Raw genomic sequence first — 26950 nt, forward strand, 5'->3', positions numbered from 1 at the left:
AAGTATTATTTTAAAATTAGAATTTTAAAAAGAAGTCTTACAAATAAACACTGTAAATAGAGTTAAAAAGAAATTTAAGCAAAGACAATTTGGGGAGATTAAGGATATACAAAATAAATCCTTTAGCCTGTAGAAACATCACCATGGAAGGCAATACCCACAGAGAGCCAAGAGATACTCCTTGGTGACACTGGTATTTTTTTTATTGAGATGATGGGACTTTAAAGTACTTCAAGTTCTCAGTGTCTCACACTCTTAATCTTCCAGAAGACAAGCAATCTTGGTGACCGGGACTGAAGAGTTACTCCATGATTAACGAGAATCTTCTCTCGTTAGAAGGAGGTATTACAAAGTATTCCTTGGGAAAAAAGATATGTTGGAATCAAAGAAAGGACACTTCTTATGAACCTCATAAAATGATCAATGCTTAGTAGAGGCAGTTTACGAGAGCCCTGGAATGGCTACGATGCAAGCAAAAGACCTGAGGATCAGTTTAAAAACGGGGTTTGAAGAGAAACTTGGTGGAATGATGTTTAGCACTGTCCACGCAGCTCCAATAACCCATTAAGGTCTATTTGGCAGTCACACTCCTCGAGAGAAGGGTTTCCTATGGCTAGCACAGCTTTATAAAATTTCTCTAAAGACATCCAATTGTCTTTACTGTAGATTTATAATCACTAAGCAATCTACCAGGAAAAACGTTCCCTATGCAGACTACCTTCCCAAACTCGATGTGTGTCCCACTGTAAACTAGCCAGTTACTATGCTTGCACAAACTGGTATTATATGATTTTGAACAGCACACATCATTTTTTTTTCAGGGAGAACAACTGTGGTTCTAGTGTTACAAAGCACGTTGTTAATAGCTAGGTTCAGGTTGTAATTCTCTGGCTGACAAAAACTTTTAAAGCATACATAATGGTTTAAACCAGGGGTGTCCAAACTGCGGCCTGCGGGCTAACTGCGGCCTGCAATCCATTTTTAATTGGCCTGCAGCAAATTCCAAAAATATATTTAGTTTACTTAAATAAACCAGGTGAGGCAATACGTACTTCACCTCAAGTGAGTGGCCCGGCTGTTTGTGTATTTTACCGCATATGGCCCTTGGTGAAAAACGTTGAAAAAAGTTTGGACACCTCTGGTTTAAACACTTGAACTGTGAAGCTTACAATCATACAGGCCTTCTATGTGATGCATACAGGTAAGGAGGTCTGCTTTCAAGGGAGAGGAAATATGTGAAAGATGTGGCCAAAAAGCTAAGAGCGCAATCCCTATCACAAGTCCCTTAAGTATTCACAGCATTACTATTTCTCAGGGAAAAAAAATGCAGCAGTCAACATCTCAAGGTTAGGTAAAACTATAAATTTCTACTTTAAAAAACCCTTAAATTTCTTCCCCCCTTTTTTCCAGTCTCCCCCACTCCGGTTCAAGCTGTTGTTTCTCAGTCTAGTTGTGTAGGACACAGCTCCCTGGCCCATGCTGGTATTATGAGCCTTGCGCTCCCCCCGGCTGAGGCGGTTGGTCACCAGCTGTCGGCCGGCCATTCACAGCAGCTCAGGGCAGCTCTCGCCGGCTGCCGGCCATTCACGATGGCTGCCGGCCATTCATGCTGGCCACTGGCCGCTCATGGCAGCTCAGCTCCAGGGAGAGCTGTTGTTCACAGTCTTAGCTGTAGAGGGTGCAGCTCACTGGCCCATGTGGGAATCAAACCGGAGACCTTGGTATTAGGAGCACAGCGCTCCAACCACCTGAGCCACCAGGCTGGCCCTTAAATTTTTGATTACTAAAAATATCTGGACAAAAACTTATCAAATCATTCTCCTTCACAGTTTCACTGAGTTGACTTACAGTGACTCTCCTCTCTTTTTCTCACACTCCACACCGAGTCCATTTGGTAAATCCCATAGGTCCTACCTTCATAATACATCACTTCTTATCACTGCGCACCCATCTAATCCAAGCACTGTAAATACTGAAAGAGCCTCCCCTTGTCCTTATCACTACTCAAGCTCCAGAAGTGTTTTCTTTACAGGTCAGAGTAATCTTTTAAAACATAACTCAGATTTTGTCAGGCACTTGTTCAAAAACTTCCAATGGCTTCCCTTGTACCCAGAATAAAATCTGAAGTCCTTATCATGCCCTACAAAGCTACGTAACCCGCTGTCTCCTTCAGCTGCCTCTTAACCTCATCCCCTTGCCCATTCTGTTCCTGCCAAGATGGCGTCTTTTCTGTTCCTCAAACACATGAAGCACATTTCTACCTCAGGGTCTTTTACTCACCGTTTTTTCTGAATAGAATGCTCAGATGGCTTGCTCCTTCAGTTCATTCAGGTTTCTGTTCAAATGTTATCTCCTCAAAGAGACCTTCCTTGATCACCCTAACTAAAATAGCACTGTCAGTGTCCGCACCTCACTGTTTTTCTTCAACACTAGACACTAACTGACAACACTACCTATTTAGCATCTGTCTCCCACAGTAGATTACAAGGTCCAGGAGAGGATGTATGTTGTTCACTGCTAGTCTTCAGCCAAGCACTGGGCATAGAGCTGAGCAAGTATTCAATACAAATTTGCTAAATAGGGAATGAACATTCTGGTTTTAATTATTAGTTGAGTTTGCTATTTCCTTAAATTTCATTTACATGCCCTGTGATACTACCATCAAAGGTTGAGTTTAACTTAACTTTTCCAAAGTTCTTCTGAGCATCTCCTTTTCTGGACCATTTGGTTGAGCCATAGACCTACTGCTACGAAGAGCACAGAGAGCTGAGAGATGGCCCTTAGCTAGTGTCTGTGGCAGATCCTAGGGCTACCTAGCATTACCTGCAAAACTAGGCCTAGTCACAACACAGAAGCCAGGGTGACCTTTTTAAAATAAAAACAATCCTGGCCGGCCCGGTGGCTCAGGCAGTTGGAGCTCTGTGCTCCTAACGCCTAAGGCTGCCGGTTTGATTTCCACATGGGCCAGGACCAGATGGCTCAGTTGGTTGGAGCATGGGCTCTCAACCACAAGGTTGCAGGTTCGACTCCTAGACTCCTGCAAGGGATGGTGGGCTGCACCCCCTGCAACTAAGATTGAACACGGCACCTTAAGCTGAGCTGCAGCTGAGCTCCCAGATGGCTCAGTTGGTTGGAGCATGTCCTCTCAACCACAAGGTTGCCAGTTCGACTCCCGCACGCTTTGGTGGGCTGTGCCCCCTGCAACTAGCAATGGCAACTGGACCTTGAGCTGAGCTGCGCCCTCCACAACTAAGATTGCAAGGACAACAATTTGACTTGGAAAAAGTCCTGGAAGTACACACTGTTCCCCAATAAAGTCCTGTTCCTCTTAAAAAATAAATAAATAAAAATAAAATAAAAGTCAGATTGTTACAAATCCTACAATGGCTCCCTATTTCTCTCAGAATATAATGAGAAATTCTTACAATGGCCTAGGAAGTCCTATCATATCTGGCGTGTTACCTCTCTTACTTCATCCTGCTCCAACTATAGTGGCCTCGTTGTTGATCCTCAAGCAGACTCGGCACCTTCCCGCCTCAGGACATTTGGTCTGGCTGTTCTCTCTTCTTGAAAAGCTCTTCACCTAGAAGTCCATATGGCTAGTTCCTTCAAGTCTGCTCAAACATTGCTTTCTTAATGAGGCTTACACCTTGATCCCTCTAGTAAATTATAACGCAGCACTCTTGATTCCTCTTACCATGCTCTACTTCTTCTTTTATCTGTGGTGCTTTTGCCTTCTAGCATACTATAAATTTTACTTATTATGTTAATTGTCTTTTTTATCTTTTAAAACATAAGTTCCTTGAAGGCCGGAATGTTTGCCTGTTTTGTTCATTGATTCCAAGCACCTAGCATATAGCAGTCACACAATAAATGTTTGTGATTGAAGGTAAAGAGTCTCCTGGGCTCTATGCTGAGAGATTACTTATGTGTGGGCTGCCCTCAGAGGAGAGATTACCATCTCAATTTGAAGTTAATCCAGAAATCATGAGGCGGTGATAGTACAACATCAGGAAAACAAAACACAATGAAACAAAAACTGGACTAGAGGTAAAGAACCCCTGGATTTTGTATTCCAATTTCACGTTTTAATCAATGTATATGACTGAACAATGTACTTATTAGTTTCCCAATTGAAAATCAGGGATAATAATGACTTATGGGGTGGTCAAGAAGATGAAATGAGATAAAGTAAAAATATAAATATCATATGATTGCATTTGGAATTATTTTTATCTCAGAGCTTCTTGAGGGTTTAAAAGGGAAAATGCTTTCCCCGTCCCCTTAATCAGAAGTCTTTTCATTAGGGCTCAGAGTACGATTACCTAAGCTTTTCCCATTTGGGGGCTGTACAAGCAGATTAATCCAGAAAAGTACAATCATGTGCTAGATAGTATTAGAAATATTAATATCTTTGACCATTTACTAAAGGGACAGCACGGCACATAAGCAAAACTTAACAAAAAAAGAACTAACTGATTCATTATAAGCAAAATACCACGGTAAGACATGGTATTTTATATAATGGAGCCATGCCACTCAAACACATCAAGGGTAGAAAAAGGCTTTGGTAGGTTGTTTGTCCAGCTATTTTTATAAATAGAAGAATAGAGCACAGAGTTAAAAAGAGAAACCATTTAAAATAGATGAGAAACCATTTCAAATAGATATTATCCAACAGGCTCTCAATATATCAGCTGATCCTTACCTGGCAATGCCGAGACTCAATCAGAGCAGCCCTCAGTGGAGATGAAAGCATGCTTTGCTTGAGCCATTTACCCAGAGGGAAATACAGTTGTGCCAGAAAAATGCCATAAAAATTAAAAACCAGAGTGAAAGTCACACTGAGAGATATTTTGGGAAGTCTGAAAAGAAATAAATAATACTTCTACTAACTATTACTTGGGCAACTTAGTACGACCAAGTGTTATGCTGGATTGGAAAGTTTTAGGGTGAATGCAATCAAATTAGACATCCAAAATGACAGTTTCCAGGTTTGAGGAACATGAGGCACACGTACTACTGAGTTCATTGTGACACCTACAGTATTTTCCAAACTTACTATAGTTTGGAAAATAGTTAAGGGGAGACCTGGCCCAATGAAAGAGAGAAAAAAGAGAAACCACAGCATTTGACAGACACAGCAAATCTTAAGCAACATTCTCATCCTAATCCACAGATTTCTCTCCCTTGACTGATTTCTTTGGACCAATCTACCTAGCTCACCTTCATGGTAAAATTAAACATTCCCCAAATACTAACTACCACACTGACTCATTTATTGTATCCTTTTGTAGTTTTGAATTTACCCAGCTCTTAATCCTAAATGTAAAGATAAAATGGCCTATAGTGTAATAGGCATGAAGCTTGAGTGGAAGCAAACAATCATTTGCAATAATTGAGACAAAGAAGCTTTATATTATCCACAAGCACAGGTCATGGGGCTAGTAAGTGACCAGACTGTAGACAGCTCTGCCAGGACAGTCATGTTTAGGATGGTTGGTGACCCTGTTCTTTCCTCTTCCAGTTTGTTTCTTGGCAAGGAGGAAAAAAAAGTCCCCAATGATGAGTCGCTTGATCTTACCACATCAATCTCTGTGTTGGAATGTCCCATGTTACAAACGATGCAGCTATTCTTCATGCGGTCCAAGTGCTCTCTGGTCACCACATTCTTGTTACCTTAAAAACAGAGGAGATAGGCACACGAAGAGGAATGAAGTTGGACCCATACCTCACGCTGCATGTAAAATTTAACTTGAAATGGATCAGAGACCTAAATACAAGACCTAAAATTATACAACTCTTAGCAGAGCCTGGGAATAAATCTTTGTGACCTTGGGTTAGGCAATGGTTTCTTAGATATAACATCTAAAGCACAAGCAACCAAAGGAAAAAAATAAACTGAACTACATCAAAATCATAAATTTTTTGTGCTGCAAATGATACCACCAAGAAAGTGAAAAGACAACCCACAGAACAGAACAAATATTTATTTGCAAATCATGTAACAGCTAAGGGCTTGTACACAAAATTCTTAAATAACTCTTAGACAACTCAATAATAAAATGACAATCCAATTTAAAAATGAGCAAAGGATCTGAATAGACATTTCTCAAAAGAAGATGTGCCAATAGGCACATGAAAACATGCTCAATGTCATTAGTTATTAGGGAAACGCAAATCAAAACCACAATGAGATACCACTTCACACGTACTAGAATAGCTATAATCAAAAAGACAGACAACAACAAATATTGGCTAGGATGTGGAGAAACTGCAATCCTCATGCACTGCGGGTGGGATTGTAAAATGGTACAGTCACTGTAGACAAGTTTGGCAGTTCCTCAAAACGTTAACAGTACAGCCACCATATGGTTCAGCAATTCACTCATAAGTATATACCCAAGAGAACTGAAAACATGTTCATGAAAAAACTTGCACATAATGTTCATAGCAGTGTTATGCTCAATAGCTTAAAAATGAAAACAACTCAAGTGTCCATCAACTGACGAATGGAAAAATAAAATGTGGTAAATCCTTAAAAGGGAATATTACTTAACAATAAAAAGGAATGAAATACTGATACATGCCATGACATGGATGAATCCTGACACTATGCTGAGTAAAAGAAAACCAGTCACAAAATACAACATACTGTATGATTCCATTTACATGAAATGTCTAGAACAGGCAAATCGATACAGACAGATAGATTAATGGTTGCCGAGGGCTGGGGAAGGTGAAGGGCAGAATGAAGAGTGACTGCTAATAATATGGGGTTTCTTTTTGGGGTGATGAAAATGTTCTGTAATTAGAAGATGGGATGTTGCACAACTTTCCTAAAAAAATCACTGAACAGCATACTTTAAAAGGGTGACTTTTATGATCTGTGTGTTATAGCTCAATAAAAAAATTAGCTTGTGGCGATGGTTGTATGACCCTATGAATTTGCTGTAAAACACTGAATTGTACACTTAAGTGGGTAAAATCTATGGTATTGAATTACATCTCAATAAAGCTATTTTAAAAAAGACATTGATGGGATTGATGTGAAGAAAGAACAGTTCCTTATGGTCCCTCCTCTCTGCCCCCAGCTCTCCCTGAAGATGCAAATATATTTCTATTCTTAAATATTCTGATTTTGTTCCACTCAAATACAATATAAAAGAAAACCAATGTTCCAACACTTCATAGTTCTCCCATAAAGATAAAAGCTCAGTCCAAGAAACTAGCTATTTCTGCATATTCCTCTCTAAAACACAAAATCTACCTCTTTGGGAATTAACACAGCTACCTTCCCTGCTTTTTCTAACTATGAACAATTTTTCTCTAGCCTGGCTTTAATTACAGGGACTAGCAAGAAATATCCATCACTTTTGGAGGTAAGACAAAAATATCAAATGTGCAAATGTAAGATCTGGCTTCCCAAATAAAATTCATCTATAGCCATCTTCTAGGTAGCTGAGGATGGATGGAGATATAGAACAAAGGGATGGGGAGAAACTTTCCTCTAGGGATGACCTAGTGTACACTTTTGGTCAGAGCTCTAAAGAGGCAGGAAGACTGTGAAAGATTGACTGGTTTTGTGGACTACTACTTTTGGCTTTTGGACTTTGGTTTCGTTCTGAACATTTCCCCAAGTCATTTTTTCACTTGTTCCATGAAAGCGTTCCCAAGTGCCACCCCATTTTGTATGTCATAATCATACCTGTACAGGTAATAACAATATCCACTTGTCGGATGACCTCATTTAATTTCACCAGTCGAAATCCATCCATGCTGTAGAAATAAAGCATAATAATTAACCTAAAGAGACAGCTGGGGAGCCTTTTGCCACAGAACCTCAAAAGCTATTACCAAGTTCTTTTGGTACCTACACTGTCACTTCTTGATATAGCTGGACTATTCTTAGCAGTGAAGAATTCAAACTATTTCCTTAGTTTATACAGGACGGAAATAAAAGGCTCTTTCACATCACTGGAACCTGATTCTTCCTGATAATAGGGAGACAGGATTAACAATGAGATGTCCCAATCAAGTTTCTAGAAAGTACCATTTAATCACTGAACCTACTCCCCCTTGAAACTACTCTCCCCAAAATCATCAATAATCTCCTGAAGGCAGAAATAGTTTTCCTCAGACTCTTATGATATTACTTGATTTCCTCTGCTACATTAAACATCAGCTGCCTTCTTAAAACTCTATACTCCTTGGAGTCTATATGAGTCTATGATACTGTTTTCTCCTGGTTTTCATATATATATGTGTGTGTGTGTGTGTGTGTGTGTGTGTGTGTGTGTGTGTGTATTATTAATATTATTTTTTTTTTTTAAGGAGGGCACCACTCACAGTGGCCCATGCGGGGATCGAACGGGCAGCCTTGGTGCTACCAGCACCACGCTCTAACCAACTGAGCTAACTGAGCTAACCGGCCACCCCTCTCAGTCAATCTTTAAATGCTGGTATTCTGTAGGGAATCCTTTTCTCTGTTCTTTTAGCACTTATCCATATCTTTTCCTTGACTGCCAATGACCACTCGTAGGTGGTGTCCTGATGTAGAATTAACCCCTCGTCATTCACAGAATGTGCAATAATTCACGAGACCCTACAAAGTGAGAGAGCGAGAAAAGGTTTACTGAAAGTCAGACAGAGATGGAGAGAGAGATAGTTCTGTTTGGAAGAGAAATACTGGCAAAAGGAGTTTGCCAGGGCAGAGTCCGATAGGGACAGCTGCTACGGGTTTCTGTTTAGCTGGGGTTTTACAGATTTTCCATGCAGGATGTAGGGTGCTTGTCAGCTTGCAGGGGGCCTGCTGGTACAATTGTCTTCTCCTGGGAACTGTCCTGTTTCCATCTAAGATGAATGTCAGCTTGCAGGGGGTTACTATTGCAATGGGAACCGTTCTGTTCCTACCTATGATGTATGTAAGGTGCTTGTCAGCCGCAGGTGCAGTGCGAGCCAGGGGTTCAGAGCCAAGCGGTTAATGCTTAAGCTCGTTCCTCCTAGCTCACGAGCTCGCTCCTGTTAACTCTTTGCCTGTCTCATCAGGTGGTTGAACTTCACATCTGTATCTTTAGCTTACATCTCTCCAAAGCTTCAGAGCCATGGATCAAATTATCTCCTGGCTAGCTCCTCCTCGATGTCCCACAAGGATCTCAAACTTACTGTGTTTAAAAAGAAACTCACTATCTTCTTCGCACCCCCGACCCTATCTATTTCTTCTCCGACATTTTCTATCTTGATCAACAGCATTACTGTTCACCCACTTGTATAAGCCAAATAAACTAGAATGTCCTAGCCGACTGCCTCTCCCTAATTGACGCTGTCTCTTGAATCTGTCCCCTCCTCTCCATATGTGCAGGCCTTGCTTATGTGCGGGTCTTATTCTTTCTTCTTAGATTATTACAGTAGCATCTGAATCAATCTCATTGTCTCTAGGTTTACGTCTCTCTAATTCATTTTGCAGATTGATTTCCCTAAATGCAATTTGGATCGTGTCACTTCCTTGCTTGCTTGAAATACCTCAGTGAGATTGCCTGACCTCAGGATCAGCCCCAAATACTTATACTGAGGTATGATTATATTAGACATATGATTCCTACCTCAGACATTACCACGCCCCCAAATTTATCCTACTGGCCAGCTACATTAAACTACTTCGAACTTCTTAAATATACTGTGCTCTCTCCTTCCTCGGTGACTAAGCACATATTTCCGGTACCTGGAATTTACTTCCAAACTTCCAAGAAATCACTTACACAAGTTTGAAGACTCAGCTCTATTGACACCTCTTTTGACCCTGCCCCTTGCTCTTTAGTTAGATGGTTCTCCTTTATTCTCCTACGTGCATGCGGCATTCACCTCCAACACAGCACTTACTACACTGCACAATGGTTATTTGTCTGTGTGCGTCTACAAGCAGGGGCCTGTCTCATTCATCTATTCATCTCATTCATCCTCAGCACAGTACCTAATATACAGTAAGTGATCAGTTCATGTCTATAATTTGAGTTAGTATCTCAATCAGTATTAAAGCATGTTCAGGTTTCTCTAAGGAACCCTTAAGGTACTAGAATGGTGAGAGTTCCCATAGTGTGCTAGAGCCCGACCCAGAGAAAGCCAGCGACTCTGCTGGGGAAACCTGTGGGGTTATGGCTAGGATGTGTGAGGAGTGGTAGGGTAGGGGAAAATGATTAGTCAAATCTTTATGCCATGCCTCATTTGATCCTGGGAACCTTCCTCTGTTAATGGTAAAAATTGGGTGGGCTATCCGGGCTACAGACACTAAGGCATAGCAGTAGTTTATAGGGACAGTGATTTTTCCATCCTGCTGTGGATGGCAAGAGACAATTTTAATAATATAATAGCTACTGCTTAGTGAGAATTTATTATGTGACAGCAGCTCTGTACTTTATATAATTATGTATTTATTATATAACGTATAATCATATAGCACTTTCACAACTCTTTGAGGTAGGTAAGATTACTCACATTTTACAGATGGGAAAGGGACTATTCTTTTTTTTTAACACTTAATTTTGGAATCATTTCAAACTTAAGAATTACAAGAATACTACAAAACAAATCCCGTATACCCTTCCCTCAGGGTTAGCAGATTTTACCTTTAATTTGGATTTGTCTGATGTGTCCTCCTGATTAGATTTAGGATATACATTTTGGGAAGGAATATTACAGAAGTGCTCTTTTCAGTGCATCCCATCAGGAAGGATCTGGTACCAGCTATTTCTTTTGTGATCATTGTTTTCAAAGGGAGAAGGATTTCACATGGAGAAGGTAAGGGGAGGCTTCCACAGGAATTCAACCTTTTAGCCTCTCTGATAGTCTCTGCTCTCTCCGAGCAGAGCTCCTTCGTCCTCGAAAGACAGGCGCTTACAGTTAACGGCAGCCTCTCTTAGGATCTGGGCCCCTCTAAGTTCAAACGTGGTATTAACCGTGACATTCTTTGGAGGCAGCTACAAGATCGCACGTTAGGTGGCTGTGTAGGAGAAGAAGCGAGTCTGCGTTCGCATCTTACCAGGCTTGAAGAGCACAGATGGGGTCAATCTCCGTTACATACACAATGGAGCCCATGGCTTTTAAGGCAGCGCAGCACCCCTTCCCCACCTGAAGAGGGGAGAACGTACACACAATAAGGAAAGTCAATGAGAAAACAGTTTCTCACATCTTCTGGTACCCCCCTGTTTTCACCCCCAAAAGGAATTTCACTGAATTGATTCGTGCTTAGGGAAAAAGAAGAAAAACAAATACATGAATGCAGTCGATAAACTCCTAGCCCCTACTTAGCACACGCATGAGCATAAGGACACCCACACTCACGATTTATAATCAAAACACAAGCTAAAAGAATTCACAAACAGTCCACGGGAACAGTCAGAAAATCAGCTTAAGAACAAATGGCAAAAATGCAAAGGGAAAAAGAAAGGCTGTACTCTAACCAGAGGGTCTCTAAAGTTACTTTTTCCTGACCAAAGTAGTAAATGAATGTATTCTTATGTCCACACAAATAAAAAAATTCTACTTTATTTCAACAAAATACATTTTAAACACCTAACAACTGACAGGTTAAACCTTACCTCTCCATAGCCACAGACCACCACCTGCTTTCCACCAAACATCATGTCTGTTGTCCTTTTAAGTCTAGGAGAAAACAACATTAAATCAGAAAAATCTCGTTTCTCCCTTGAGATTAGACTGGGTCCCTTTGTTTTCATGTTTGGGTTCTCCCCGCCCCCCCACATTTTGAAAGAAAACGTGGTTTCTATCTTAGATAATACATTTAATACCTAGAAAGGAAGGTTTAATAAAATATGTATTTTCTCACTCCATGCTATCCAATCAATTCCATCTACATTTGAGTCTTTTTCTTTTTTACCGCTTGGCTTGGGAGTGGTACAGAAGGAAAGAAGCTATAGACTACAAAGTAACTTTTCAACCTAAAAGCAATACATATTTATTATATAACATTTGAAATAGATAATATTTGGACATAAAAGATATAGAGAAGAAAATAAATATCATGTAATTTTTTATTTAGGAGGTGACAATCTCTGGCTTAATGGAAACAGTCTAGCTAATTGAATTACACATAAAATACAACAGTGATAAATGAGTATTACACTTAGTAGTATCCGCATGGCAACCAGATGCCATGTTAATTCAACAGGGAGGGTGATGAGCACCAAGATGGAGACGAGCTTTGAAGCATGCCAACACTGAGTATGAGATAGTGAGTTTTCTGGGGCAGATGCCTTCTCAGACACGTTCTACTTCTTTATCTCTGATTCTCTATGATACTAGAATAAAGGTCCTCACTGTTTTCAGGGTCTCCTTGAAGAACTTGTAGAAGTTTCTGGTTTCTCTATAGGTTCAGACAGTTTCCCTTGTCTAGGAATCCCTGGCTAAGCAGAAGAAAGTTTTCAACTAAAACCAGCCTATTCTGATAGACAGTTTCTACAAATATTTGTGGGTCTTTCTACTCACTTATCTGTTAACCTTTCCTGTTAAAGAGTCCATAAATATCCCAAAGGCAGAGTAGGAATCCTATCTTTTTAATGATTTGACAACTCCACTCAAGAGGAACTAGTGTAACTCCATAAACCCAAATGAAACTCAATAAATATCAATTAAGTGCAGAGGCAATTCCTGTTGAGTGAAGGGAGTAAGTCTGGCTGGGCTACAACCATCCTCTAAAGTCACGGCTTAGGACAATTGTCCTGGAACGGCTAACACAGCAAGGAAAATCAATAGATCCAATTTCTGAGCTGCCTCTGCTTTGACTACCCTCAAGCCTTTCTGCCTCTCTTCCAAACTACTATTTGTCGTCTTTCCTGACGACAGTCTTTCCTGTGTGGTGGAAAGGAAACTTCATCAACCCTGCTACCTTGAAAATGATAGGCTGACACACCTGGATGGATTCCAGTTAGGTAGTGATTTCCCTGTGATCTTAGGGATGTAGATCTGCCACAAAGTTCGAGGATGAAGGATAGAGAAGACCACAGTCAACGAAGGACTTTTTGGGAGGGATGGGGGTAAGCTGTCTGGTGGTGTGTAAGAGTCATGTCAAGTCTCTGACTTCTAATTCTTCTAGCCCCAGGAACTTCTAGAAGAGTTCCTGAAATATGATCTATTTGATAATCTGAAAATCCTACTTGAGATATCCTTCTTCTTCCTACCAAGTGGAACCTCAGTCTCCAGAAGGCTACACTACACTTACACTGCTTTTTGGCATTGCAGACCAATTACAGAAGTGTCCTCCAGCAGTCAGCGGGGCCATTCCCTCCCAGCTGTGGTGCAGTGTGTAACCAGCTGAGAACTACAGAAAATCAATCACTACTCCTTTCCTCATATGAACTCACTATTGGCCTGAACGTCCTCCTTTCCATTGCAACCTTCCCTGGAGCACACTTTGCCTCTTTAAGTTCTACTGCTCTCAACTCCTCTGAGAGGAACAACTGCCTGTGAACCAACTGGAAAGTTTCTCACCATCTGAAGGTGCCAATGAACTCTTACTACTCAGCAGGTATCTGGTAGATAGTTGTTTTCCTGTTTCTTCATTAACCTTAATTTCTGTTCCACTGCTTGCATCTTACTCTCACTTTCATACCTTTCTGATATTAAAGAATCTTTCTTACCGACAGGGTAGACACTGCTTAGGAGGGACTTTGTCTATTTTTATGAACTAGTATAGGTACCTTTATGTATCTTTTACTGAACCAGTATAGGCAGATTTTAGGCTCATAGATTTGAGACTTGAAAAATCAATAAGATATTTAGTTGTGGATGAGTAACTATTTTAATGACTATATACCCAGATAATTATTGATTTTATTGGGCACAAGGCTATTTTCATCACAATAACACATGTGGCCAGAACTAGGGACAGTCTATAAAAAGACTGATGGATTGAGAATTCATTCAAATGTCCAATCCATCTGATAATACTATTGACTCAAAGGAGTAATAATTAACAAAAGTTTGAATTTGCATTGGATACTCCATTCCCCCCACCTACCCCCAAAAAACAAAAAGAATTCAAGGCAAAAAGCTTCCCCTGAGATCTAACACCATCTTAGGACTTACTGTACAGGGTTCTAGAAAAAGGGCAAGGGAACTAACATAGACTACCAGGATTCATACCTTATTTCATTTAATTCTCAGTAACTCTATGAGGTAGGTCTTACTACCACCATTTTACAGATGAGGAAATAGGCACAGAGGGTTAAATAACTAGTCCAAGGCCCGATAGTTAATAAATGACAGAGCCAGTAGTCAAACCAAGGTCCGCTGGCTCCAATGCCTCAGGTGTCGCAAACTGCCTGGGGTCCAGAACGGTTAGTAATGTGGCCCACAGCCCCTTTCTTCACGTTCCCATTAGCCTATATATGATGAAAACCAAATTAATGGTTTCAGATGGGGAATTACTGAGTCTTCCTAGCAAGAACGAAGGAATGTTGGGACACAAGTATAGAAACAGAGTGGTTGGTATATATCTAAGTAGAGTTTGTCAAGATGTACAGTCCTAACAGATTTGGAAAACTAGAAACGCCCTGGGAATTGACTCTTGGTTCACCACAACTTTCCAGATGGCCAGAGAAGTATGTGATAGTTGGAACCTTTTCCCAAACCATCAAAGATGCTTACACATTATAATTACTTTAGTTAGTCTCAGGCCTGTTAGGGTCATCAAATAAAAACTCTGCCACCAATAGATAGGGCTAGTCTGATTTTTCTAAGTAAAATAGATTTACTTGTAATGGTGATAACAAAGGCAGCTCTGGGTTACAAAATCTTGAGTATGATGTGGTAATAGACCCAGAGGTACTACATGAATCATTTCCAGAAATAACCAGAACGAAAACACTTAGAACTTCAATTCAACAGCTCAAGTTCACATCAAAAATAATAAAAAATTACCCATCGAGGATTGATTCACGGCAACAGTAGAGGTTGTCAAATTTCTGTTTGGTGACTGAGTCATTGACATTCATGGCTGGGACACACAGTTTCCCAGCTTTGGATAGCTGGTACAGCCTGAGAATGAGGCAAGTCAAGAAGAACATAAAACAATGAGATACTGCAATCTATCATCAATTTTATATCAAATTCCAGAAATATGTTGATTGGATAAGCATGAGAGCATGAGGCATGACGAGTTGATCCTATTAGGTGTATATGGAGAAATAAACAATATTTTTCTAAAGCCTTTATGCAGCTCAGAATAAAGATCTTAGTCAAAAGGCATGTGACCCACCTCTAAATTGTAATGATTAAACTGTAAAAATTTAAATTGCTTATTAATTTTATTTCCCTTTTTAATTACAAAAAGAATAACTTTAAGTACTATTTTAATCCCACTACTCCAATGTAACAATTTTAACTTTCAAACAGTCTCAATTTTATCATCTCAGTACACATACCTATAAATATGTATATGAACATATAGGAGTTTTTTTTTTTAATTGAGTCAACTGAAAGCCAGAACCAGGAGTTTTATTCAAAATTCGACCCTTTCTAAGAGTCTGAAGGTATGGTACAGCCTATAGTTTTGCATATTCAAAAAGGTCACAGAATACCGAAGCAGTGATGATGACATATTAAGAATTTACTTCCCTAAAACTTTTATTTCATACTTTCAGTTCTTTCTGAGTGAATAATAGCAAACAGAAATGATTTCAATTTTACTCAGGGAATTGTTGCTCATTTGAGAAACAGAACCCTAAATCCTTGCTCTCTGAATACGAATATAAGTGCGATGAGGGCTCAGGATTTTGTCTAGAACCCTAGCACAGTTCTTAGAGCTGTTCCTGGTTCACTGCAGAAGTTCAATAAATATCTGTTGAATAAATGAATTTGTCCAAAAAGGGACAAGCAGTCATTGCATTACAATGACTAGAAAACATTAGGACCGTACTTGTTTCCCTACCCTTCCCACCTCACTATTTTAGGTTTATTATTTGTGTTAATTAAAGAAAACAAATCTGCGGACTCAGATCTCATCACGTTACAGTAAGTTCCAATTTTGAACACAATGTATTCTATAGGTATGTGATTACAAGGTATATGTCTACGCTGCATAAAACCAGGTATGCCTAGGCCAAACCTTACCTGTGGACTCCAGTAACACTCTCTTCCACTATGCCCTTGATTTTCTTAAACATGTTGGGATACTTCTTATAAATCCAATGAGTAAGATCCCCTCCATCATCCAAGATCTGCAATAATAAGCATCAATAATGTCATTCATTTTGCTGAAGGCTCAAAGCTTCCAGCACTTCTCTGGGTCTTACATCCCAAAGATTAATTGTCAATTTACAGATATTTCAAATTTCTCATATGGTTATGAAAAGTAACTTGAAGCCAGTATAATGACCAAACAGTCATTATACTGAAGTCAAAGACGATGAGGGGTGAAAGACCAATTGTAATTCTCACAGCCAAATGTCATCCCACATGACACACCTACTTGATCAAAGTACACAGCAATGCAATGAGGATTTTCTTAGGGACCAATAACTTAAATGGTTATCTAGACCACTACTTCTTGAGTATACACTGTAGATATTCAGAAAGCCTCAATTTGAAATTAGCATATTTCTATTGGTTAAATTCAGGACCTTAAACATAATCAATCAAAGCTTAGTTTAAATAAAACCAGATAATACATCTCCCTCCCAGAACGATGGTTTATGGAACTGTATTCATTCCTTTTTCACTTCTCCCAAGGTATAGGCACCGTCCTACCCAAAATACCAGGCAGCACTGTAGGGTTTTGCCTACACTTAATACACCAAGTTAACTCACACTCAACACACAAATGAACAATAACTAGGGAATGGTGCAGCACGCAGGTCTGCATGCATGCTTCTGTGCATCAAGGTATTTCAGGTTGTGATTAAAGACAAACGCCATGCTGTGCCCACTGGAGCTTTCACCCGCAGAGGAAAGTCTGTGAATTATAAATAAGGTAAAGAAAGACCAGCTGAGGATACTATTAGGCAGTAGGCCATGGCACTTCAGCCCTTCACTTGGCTGTCAGAAATGCTTGGCAGGACTTTCCAAATTGTTAGACCCATCCTCTCGGGAAGTCCCACAGAAGTGAGCTGCCCTCTACTGGCATGCACCCATTTTGCAGTCCTGCCAATTATCAACTATCCCGCAGGTGCCGAAAATGCCATCCTGGACCCCTGGGTACACAAGATCCCCAACCTCATGTCTGCCACCGGATCTCTTTTTTGCTTCTGTTCTTGCTATTGAGCTACTTTCTCAGACTCAACTAAACCTAATCTGAGAGCAGGGATTGGAGGCAGGACTCTCATGAAAACTCTTACACTTGCTCCATACTGTAAGTTTGTCCTCTATTTTCTCCCAGTAGAAAGCCTCAGAACAGATGCCCTAAGAAATGGGAAGGCTTCTCTGAGTTTCTCTCTCCCTTTCTGCGTGGATGAATCCGTCATGGGGTTTTCCCTCGTAGCCTCTGATTCCCTAGCCACACAAAAGGTCAGAGACCAAAAAGGTTGAGCAACTGGAAACTCTTTCTTAAGTCCCACTATTCTCACCCATTTTTTCCTGCCTTTAACAAAGGTAGGTAACACAGGTAGTTGCCACCCCTAATATTTATTGAATGAATGTAGCCCATAGAGCTCACCATGTAAATCTTGAATCAGAAAATTCTTGCCACCAGGGAATCTTCCTGAGGTTGGAAAGCAAGGAAAAGTACTAGATCTTGACAGGATCCAAAGAGATATGGGTCCTATTTTCTGAGGGTGCCACGTGTTTTTATCCTCGTGTTACTCTTCCTCAACCGTTCCAGCAGGCTCTAGAGTCTATAAAAGCTCTCTGGGAGCAATCCCGTGTACTCCCTATGTTCATGACCATAAAATTAATATTTCCAGTAGAAACCCCCTAACATACCCTCTTGAGAGCCTGTCGGTCACCCTCCCTTCTGTTACTGTTATACTCAAGCTCGGCTGGAATTCGCTGACTCATAGCCGACTCCTCTCTCCCTTTCAGGATATGAAAGCTTTCACCCAGCTTCCTCAAACCAGCACACGGTGCAAGGTGACCTGGCTCACAGAATCCAGAAAGGTAGGCTGCTTCTCTCTGCTGTGTACCAGGTGAGGCCCGCTCTGCACTATTTAGCAGCAAGCAATAATTGGACTAGAGCTTCAGGGATTCTTTTTGCAGTTGATTCCCTAATTTCTCTTCTCACTCACATGCAGAAATGTTCGCAAAGTAGGAGTGCCTGATACTCTGTCAAGCTTTTTGATTCTCTTTGTGAATTTAATACGCTATCAGCCTTCAAGAACTTAAGCTTTTAAAAAAGTGAAACAAAAATAAAAACCCCAAAATTTTGCCTAGTTATAAAGCCCCCAAAATTTTGCCTAGTTTCTTAAGGTGGAGAATGAATAAAGAGAAGAAATTTGAACTTGGAATTCCTTCAGGTTTACTATGAATTTAGCATATGATTCTAGAGAGTTAAGTACTACAGGAGAGCTGTGTGTGTGTGTGTGTGTGTGTGTGTGTGTGTGTGTGTGTGTGTGTTTAGATTATTGTTGTTGGGGGGCGGGGTGGTGAGCAGTGGTACGGGATGGTAACTCATTAATCTTATTTTTTAACCAGCCATTTGTGAACCCTGAGCAGAATTTTAATGCTGCAGATGAATACGAATGCTTCTAGGATCAGCACTAAAAATTATAGCACTTTGAGGCTATAAAAAAGGTCAGTATTTTGGGGGTACCCTGAGAATAAGCATGTAGCTCTGCTGGAAGCCTAGGTACATCAGATGGAAAAGGAGGCATTTCCTTTTCTACTGTTGGGAAACCCTTTCTTATGCCAATTTCCCCCCCCTCCCCCCAGGATTATGTTAGCAGAGATGTAACCCACCATGTTTGGCTGCCAGCCCTCCACATTCACACATCTATCAATGCACCACCAAAAGTCATCTTCTGACTCTCCTTTCCAGGCAAAGACAGGAAATCCTGAGAAAAAGGAACAAAGAGAAACCATTAAAGCTGAAAAAAAGGGCTGAGCCTAAATTTTGGCAAGAAGATGCTGGTTTTCCCCAATTCCAAACTCTCTTGTTCTGCTGCACTCCTTGGATTGACTTTCTTCACTCATTAGTACTGTCTTCAGCCCCTTTATCCACTCCTTTGTCTTTGGGGGTCATTTTGCTCTTGCTAAACCAAAGAGGACAAACAAAAGGGACAAAAGGATGATGGACACTAAACATATGATTAAAGCAAAAAAAAGAAGAAACCAGAAAAAAGTTCTTCTTCATCCAGTCCAACTGGAATTTTCACCATTTCCCAATTACACTTTGATGTTTCTTGCTTCTATGCTTTAGTCATCCCATCCTCTTCATCAGGAAAACCCTGAGACTCTTCTCCATCTGTTAAAATGTTGTTAAGTTCATGGCCCAGTGAAGTGTCATGTTCCTACGGAAGTTTGATTAGCTCAGCTGGAAATGATCGCTCGTGAAATCTGAACTTTTATAAGCCCCTTATTTGGGTGCTGAATGTGGATTTATGATCTGTGGTGGCATTTATCATCTATGCCCTTGTGTTATCATTATCTATATATGTGTCTTTTCTCCTCAATCACAATATAAGATTCTGAGGGCAAAGTCATTGTCTCATTTGTCTTTATAGTTGTTATAGGAGGTATAATAAGCATTTGTTGAAAAAAATGAATGTATATGTACAATTCATTGGGCTATATATTTAATATTTGTGTACTTTTCTATACATATTTTATGCATTAATAAAATTTTTGTAAACGAAAGAACAAATGAAATGCTTAAAGTGCTAGCAAAAAGAGACATGCATCAACTAGAGAACTTTCAGCATTTCTCAAGAACTCTGAAGCAAGTTATTTGGTGCCCTGATTTGCGTTGTGCTGCCAGAGTGAAGCGAAAAAACTGGCAAAGTCCTAATTTCTCTATTGCTTTTAAAACTTCAAGTGTCAGTGACAGCTGTGATCAAATATTAATCTGCCAGGTAAAATCCTGTTTACTGCTGAAGCAGAAACACCAAACATTAAATCAGGGCAAACGTCTGAAAAACCAGCAGGACCACAAAACTGTGCCTGAAGCATTTTCTTTTCAATCCATGTTACCTGAGAGTGGTGTTCACGGGTGCTCTAATATTTACAAGTCAAGGAAAATAATTAACTAATAATGGAATATTAGATGAAAGAAGGTAATTATTACTGTAAAACAACAGTTACTTAGGTCATATTTAATAGGAGAAGTCCAGAAAGAGAGCAAACTCATCAAGAGAGGGATCCATTTCTTCCAAGACAACTCCTTTAATGTCAACCTTCCTTAAAGATTTATATTGAAACAATGGAACCTGTTGGAGACTTACTTTAGCCAAAGACGCAGAGAACAAGCAAAGATCTTACCGTTTTCTGCTAGAGCAGCAGCCACTTCATTGAGAGTGGAATAGATGTTGCAGGCAGCCCATCGGCACTGTGCCCCCAGAGCACCCAGAGTTTCCATAAGCACCTAGATTCGAGAAAAAGCAGGAGATGAGCAAGTCTGGGCCAAACACTTGGTCAAGGAGACTAAGTTTATATATTTGACAATGAGAAAGTACATCAAAAATAACTGAGGCCAATGATTTTTCAAACTGTGCTCTATAGAAACTCTTCAGTATTTTGATAAGAGGACACGGGTAGGAAGCGGGCATGAAGGGAAGGCTCCAGCTGAGCTTTACACTTTTACCTGTGTAACATATTGAGCTTCCTTGTAAGAATTAAACCAAGGATGTCAGAGCCAAAACATTTTGTTTAAAACCACCAATTTATATAGTTCTTCTTCGTCTTCGGATACAGAAAGCTGTAAGAGAACGCCTACCCTAACAACAAGAAAAAGCCGGATGATCTACAAAGCCATAACTTTTTTGAGCCCATCAAAGAGCTGAGATCATAGAGCAAGCAAGTGATCTGAATTCCAAAGAGTGACAAATCCTTTTAAGACGAAGAGAAGACATGGTTTCTTTCACTGTTGGCAGAGCACGGGAAGAAGTGGCTGCCATACAGGAGGGTAAGAAAAAATGAGCTACAATTGTAATGAATGTAGTAGAGGCTGAGTGCGAAAAAGCATGTCAGTTTGGAATTTCTAGCAGCCCCAGGCACAAAGAGACTTGGCACTCACATAACAAGCTCTTTTCCAGGGGGTTCCACCAGGTACTCATAAGGAAAACTGGGGGCAGGGAGCTGACTGGCTGTCTCAAAGACAAGCATGAAACCTGGGCACGGCCCCACAATCTTCTCTCATAGGAAGCAAAAGCCTAAGCTGTAGGTAGAGGAGCAGGCAAAGATCCACTGCTTTGGGGGGAGGGCAGAAGCAAAAACTCTGCTCCTGGGGGCGTAGCAGGAAACCCTCCTGGGCCTAGGACCCTGCATTGATACAAAGTAAAGACCAGCTACCTCTCTAGGAGGGGCAGGAAAAGATCTCCTGCTCAAGACCTAGCACAGACACAGAGCAAAATTTGGCTGCTCCAGGTGTGAGAACACTAAACGAGCCCTTCCCTGCCTAGACTGAGGCTGGACCAGAAGCTCCATGGACCCCAGTTGCCAACCCTCACTATAAGCCAAGCTCCAGGAAACCAGCAGCCCAGTCTAGTGGGGCAGGTCGGTGGTGCATGCCCTTGAAGAGAGAGCCCCCCTGTGGCGAGCGCGTGCAGAAGCAGCTGAAGGCTGAAGGTGAAGCCAAAACACTGAGGAGAGGAATTTGAAGCCTATAATGCACGTCAACAGAATCGAAATCTGGCCAATTCATGACAATAATGGAAACTAATACACTACTGTTCAATATAATATTTTTATATAGAAAAAAGTGGGAAAAAACCCACAACCATTGTCAAGAAATAAAGTATTCTTCAAGAAAACCAGAATCTGTGGTGAGTTAGATGTTTGGTCAGACAAGAACTTTAAATTTACTATGATTATGTTTATGTTAAGGGGTCTACTGAGAAAGATGAACAATATCCATGAACAGATAGGGAATTTCAACAGAGTGATGGAAATGGTAAAAACAAATCAATAGAAGTGTCAGAAAAAAAAATGTTTTTTAAAATATCAGAGATGAAAAATGCTTTCATCAGACTTACCATCAGACTGGGCATTATCTGAGGATACAGTCAGTGAACTTAAAGATAAGTCAATAGTAATTACAGAAAGAAAAAAGAGTGGGGAGAAAACTCAGAAGACAGCATCCAGATCTATGGGATATTATCCAACGGTCGAACACACATGTAACTGGAGCCCTGAAAGGAAAGGGAAGAACAAGCCAAAAGAAATATATGAAGCGTTAATGAGCAATTGTACCCAAGATTAATGAAGGAGGACCCAGGAACAATGACATTCCAGTAGCAAAGAGCACACTAGAGTATGACCCGCTGAAAGAAACGGGAGCTCCTTGGAGAAATGGCTGATTCCAGGGCTAGGACAGGGAATGTACAAGCTCAGCTTAGATCATCTTATACTAGAAGCAAGAAGTGCTCAAAGAATGAAAGGGATATGTCAACAGACACGCTACAGAAGCCAGACTGAAGGGGTTCCCCGCTGGCCAGAATTGGAACAATTTGAGCATCACAATAAATAATGATACTAATGAGTTATAACCCATTAAATAAAATAGGAAACAATGATTCCACCCAAATAAACAAATGAGTGAATAGATCGAAAGTTTGATGGAGAATGGGATATTTACACAATTTCATATTACTACCTCACAAAATACTTATTAATTACAATGTGGAAAAATAACGTTTAAATGGAAAAGTCTTCCAGACACCACCTCAATCAAGGGATCAAAATGATATCAGTTATTGGACAAATCAAAATCATGTGTCACCTGATAAGATTAAATTTTTTAAAAATGGAGCATCGCTTCCTTCCAAAGATGCATAACCTGAATCTAATAATGAGTAAGCATCAGCAAATTCCGAATTGAGGACATTCTACACAATAATTTGCCTATTGTCTTCAAAAGTGTCAAGGTCATGAAAGTCAAACACTGATGATTTTGCACTAAAGGATACTAAAGACAGAAGACAATTAAAAGAGATACAGAACTATGGACTGGATCCTTTTGTTATAAAAAATACTATTGGGACTAGTGAAACTCAAATGGGGTCTGAGGATTAGATGGTAATAATGGATCAATGTTAATTGCCTAATTTTGAACAGCTGTACTGTTTGTAGAAAACACACACTAAGTATGTGTGGTGAAGGAGCATGAGGTTGGCAACTTATTCTTAAATGGTTCAGAAAAAAAGTTGTCGATACTATACTTGAAACTTTTTAGTAAATTTGTGTTTATTTCAAAAATTAAAAAAAATTATTAAAAAAAATGTAATCCACTGATTTGACCCTGACTTACTTTTATTTCAATATATAAGGTGGAGACAGGATTCTTTCTAAGAAGGTAGTGTACCATCCTACTGCTTGAATAGCTATTTTAACAAGGATAAAGTTTTGGTTAAAAAGCTTGTTTTAAAATTTTCTGACAGGGGTTAACTCTGGGTACTGGTAATTTCCATTTTTAAAAAATTACATTTGCTAATATTTCTATACTAAATAAAAATTCTAATTAAAAATATGCTTTAATTTTTTTTAATTTGCAACTAACTCCACTAACATAAGCTAGGCCCTCATGTAATATGTCCAAGGCCACATAGTAAGTTAACAGTCAGAACTACTTATATCTCTTAATTTCTGGTCTCTGCTACCTTTCAATGTCTGATCCCATTTTTTTTTCCTGTTTTATTTTTTACCTTAAAGAATTCCTGAATTCCTATAACTAGGATTCCTGAATTTGTCAAACAAAAAAATGATACTGAGACTTACCCCAAAGCAATATAAATTAACTAGAAAAGTGATTGGCACCAAGAATATAAAAACTGTTCAAAGAACTGTAGAATCAAGACTATGAGGGCAATCAGGAGTGAACCCAGATAGGAGTGGGTGGACAGAGCTTAGAACCCGACTTTAAATCATTACCATTTAGAAGGAGTAGCTAGGCAATCTGGTTAAAACTATGAAAACACACCTTAAAAATATAATTAGATCCAAGTCTATTAGAAACATGGACAGGAAACTATCAACTATGATAGTTATTTCTGCAGCATGAGATTATAGGAGAATTTATCTTTCTACATTATAGATTGTGGTAATGTTTGAATATCGTAAAATGAAAATTAAACTACTTTTGTAATCAAAAAACTAAAATGGAGATTAAAAACAAAACAAAGCAAAATTCCTTTGTAATTACTTTTTTAAAGGAAAAAGTAAAAAAAAAAAGGAAGGGAACATTAAAATAATATTAAAATTGGCAAACTAATTTTGATTACTCCAATTTTGATTACTCCAGAAAAAGATAGAAAGGAACCTTGAAGGATGGTAATGTTCAGTGATCCAAGGGATAAAAAAGAACCTAGATATAAATTAGCAACATGCGGCAGTACAGAAGCACTTACTATTTTAAGCCACCACATTGTACTCTCTCATGTCCCCAACTTGGGAAGCCCGAAAAAGTTTCCAAGAGGGTTTCTGCCTCAATTCATTAGTCTGTAGCTCCAAAAAGAGATAGCTTTTCAATTAATATTAATTTTGGGCTGCCAAAGTACGCTTTTCCTCAGAGAACGTGTAACCCAGAAAAGTCTTGTAGTGAAGATGCTAGGGCAGCTGTCTGTGTCTTGAGGAATCTCTGCTGTTCCTAATAAGGAATGTGGCCATATAAGTGTTGTGCTTCAGGAGATGGTCTTTTGGAAGTTGATCTAGCCATAAAAATGACCTGGATCTTATAAATCCTATATAGGATTCCAGACTGTTTTCCCAATTTCCTGTAGTGGTTTCATTATAGTTGGCAACTCAATATCTATTACGTGTTTGACGATAACTCTAAGTCAGTTGTTCTCAACAGAGGAAATCTGGAAAACTGTGGGGCATTTTTGATTGTCACAATAATTGTGTGTGGTGGGGGGAGGAGGAGAGAGTGCTACTGGCATTTAGTGGGCTGGACCAGAGATCTTGACATTTTGAAAGTGCAGGGCACTTTCTGGTACAATTTTCAAAAGTTCCAACAAAAAGTTCACGTGAGTGAGAAACCTATTTATAATTATCTGAGTTTAGAACCTTATTCCACTCTACATATTAACAAAAAAGTGTTTGTGTAGTTTTAATACAAAATAATAATAGTTTTTCCAAGAATGGAAACTGCGTAAATCAAGAGAAAACTCAATACTTTTTGTTGTTGTTATTCAAAAACTTACAAAAAGTTGTTTATAATTTTAGAAAAACCAAACAATTTGGCAATGCTACTCTGAAACAGTGACACATTTCTATGAATCTACATTTGTAGCACGTTCATTCAAATAGTGCTATGAGTAAGTACAAATACCTGACTCTTCTATGATACCTGTACCCAAGCACTTCCATATTGAAATACACATTATTTTATTATCAATTATTTTCCTTTCATTCTTCCTTCATATTTCAGTTAAAATTTTATGTTGATTTTTTAAACTTATATGTACCTCGATGTTATATCTGAATTTCATTTCAAGATAATACAGGGGCCTTGCAAAATACCTCTTTATAAAAAGAGGACATTGAATCTGATTGGGGTGAGAATCACTGGTTTAAACCCATCACGGTAATCCCAGTCCCCCTGTCAGGACTGGGCATGTGACCCAGTTCTGCTCAACGACACAGGATGCAGTGTCCTGGAGGACTTCTGAGAAAGGTTTCCTTGCTCTTGGGAGAGAGGAAGAAATGCTGCTTCTCCCTCTTCATGTCAGTTTGTGATGGCTGCGAGAGCTGTAACCATCTTGCGATCAGCCTGAGGCTGAAGTAAGCACAGGAGCAGTAAGCAGAGGAGGCAGCTCCAAGACCGTCACAGGCAGATGACACTGGAGCCCTCAGAGCTTGCACCTGCAGTGCACCTGACCTCTGGACTGCTAGTTTTGTAGTGTAATAAATTCCTTTATGGATAAGCCAGGTGGAATCAGGTTTTCTCTTATTTGCAGCTGAAAGCAGCCTAACAGAGTTGCCTTGAAGAAAGAACACTGAGATGGAAGACAGAGAGAAGCAGTGTAGCACAGTGGAGAAAGCATCAGCTTGGGAGTCAGCTATATTGACGTTCAAATCTTGATGCTGTGATTTCCTAGCTATATCACCTTGGACACATTACTTAAACTCTCTGAGCCTCAACTTCCTCGTTTAGAAATTGGCAACAGGAATACCTGCTTTACATGGCCACAATGAGGATTAATGAACGAACATTTGCTAAGCTCTTAAGCTAGTGCTTGGCATGTTGCAAGCATTTAATAGTGAGTCACTATTATTAACTGTTTTTACGTGGAGGCAGGAAAAACTCACAGCAGTCTGAGCGGTGATGTGTGTGCAGCCCACAATTTTGGCTCCAGCCAAAGGTTTTTCTCCTTGCGCTCTCTTCCTCAAAGCCATCAGTGCCGGCATTTCTGAAAAGGTCCAATACACAGCAATATTAGAGAGGAGGGAGTGAGAGACAAAGAATAAACAGAGAAACTTGTTCTCTTAAGGCAAGATCCCCTCCTGAGCAGGTTCCCTGGTAGATTAGGTTTCTCAAGGGATCAAGATATTAAACCTGACTTTTCTTTTATAAGGAGCTTTCAGAGGCAAATGCTCCAGTGTTCTGATTCGCTGTATCCCAGTCCCCCTTTCTCTAGGTTCTTTCCCTTTTCCTTGTATAGGGGTTCCTTGTAGGCCCGCCAGAGTTCACGCCCTCCCCACAGTGTTTCTTGAGCTCAGATTTGCTGTTGCTGTTGTTATAGGTATTCTTCCAACTCACACTGAAATTTCACAAGCTACGAGGACCCCCAATGTAAAAAGCAATTCACATGGACAAAAAGACAGAGGCAGCTTGTGAGGAAAAGGTGCGTGC

At 39.8% G+C, this 26950-nt stretch overlaps 1 protein-coding gene and 1 long non-coding RNA gene across 8 annotated transcripts in view; one reads left to right on the forward strand and one right to left on the reverse strand.

Annotated features, from left to right (window-relative positions):
• The window catches only part of AHCYL2 (adenosylhomocysteinase like 2), a 135817-nt gene that overhangs the window by 8778 nt on the left and 100089 nt on the right, over positions 1-26950 (reverse strand). For all 6 annotated transcript variants that reach the window (XM_019751438.2, XM_019751447.2, XM_019751477.2 and 3 more), the window contains exons 4-12: positions 26407-26507; positions 20422-20524; positions 18904-18998; positions 16126-16232; positions 14935-15051; positions 11595-11658; positions 11036-11124; positions 7709-7779; positions 5585-5679 (exon numbers count right to left, since the gene is read on the reverse strand). In XM_019751438.2, the coding sequence (XP_019606997.2) occupies positions 5585-5679; positions 7709-7779; positions 11036-11124; positions 11595-11658; positions 14935-15051; positions 16126-16232; positions 18904-18998; positions 20422-20524; positions 26407-26507 (842 nt within the window). The remainder of the gene's footprint in view (positions 1-5584; positions 5680-7708; positions 7780-11035; positions 11125-11594; positions 11659-14934; positions 15052-16125; positions 16233-18903; positions 18999-20421; positions 20525-26406; positions 26508-26950) is intronic.
• LOC109458107 (uncharacterized) lies at positions 13408-26942 on the forward strand. 2 transcript variants are annotated; one of them, XR_012490443.1, is made up of 4 exons: positions 13408-13540; positions 18031-18134; positions 18640-18738; positions 26841-26942. It is a non-coding gene; the product is annotated as an uncharacterized LOC109458107 (long non-coding RNA). The 2 variants fall into 2 exon arrangements; XR_012490441.1 differs by having other exon boundaries at positions 18031-18105.

The sequence above is a fragment of the Rhinolophus sinicus genome, linkage group LG11 (genome assembly GCF_036562045.2).
Source record: "Rhinolophus sinicus isolate RSC01 linkage group LG11, ASM3656204v1, whole genome shotgun sequence".
NCBI classification, from domain to species: domain Eukaryota; kingdom Metazoa; phylum Chordata; class Mammalia; order Chiroptera; family Rhinolophidae; genus Rhinolophus; species Rhinolophus sinicus.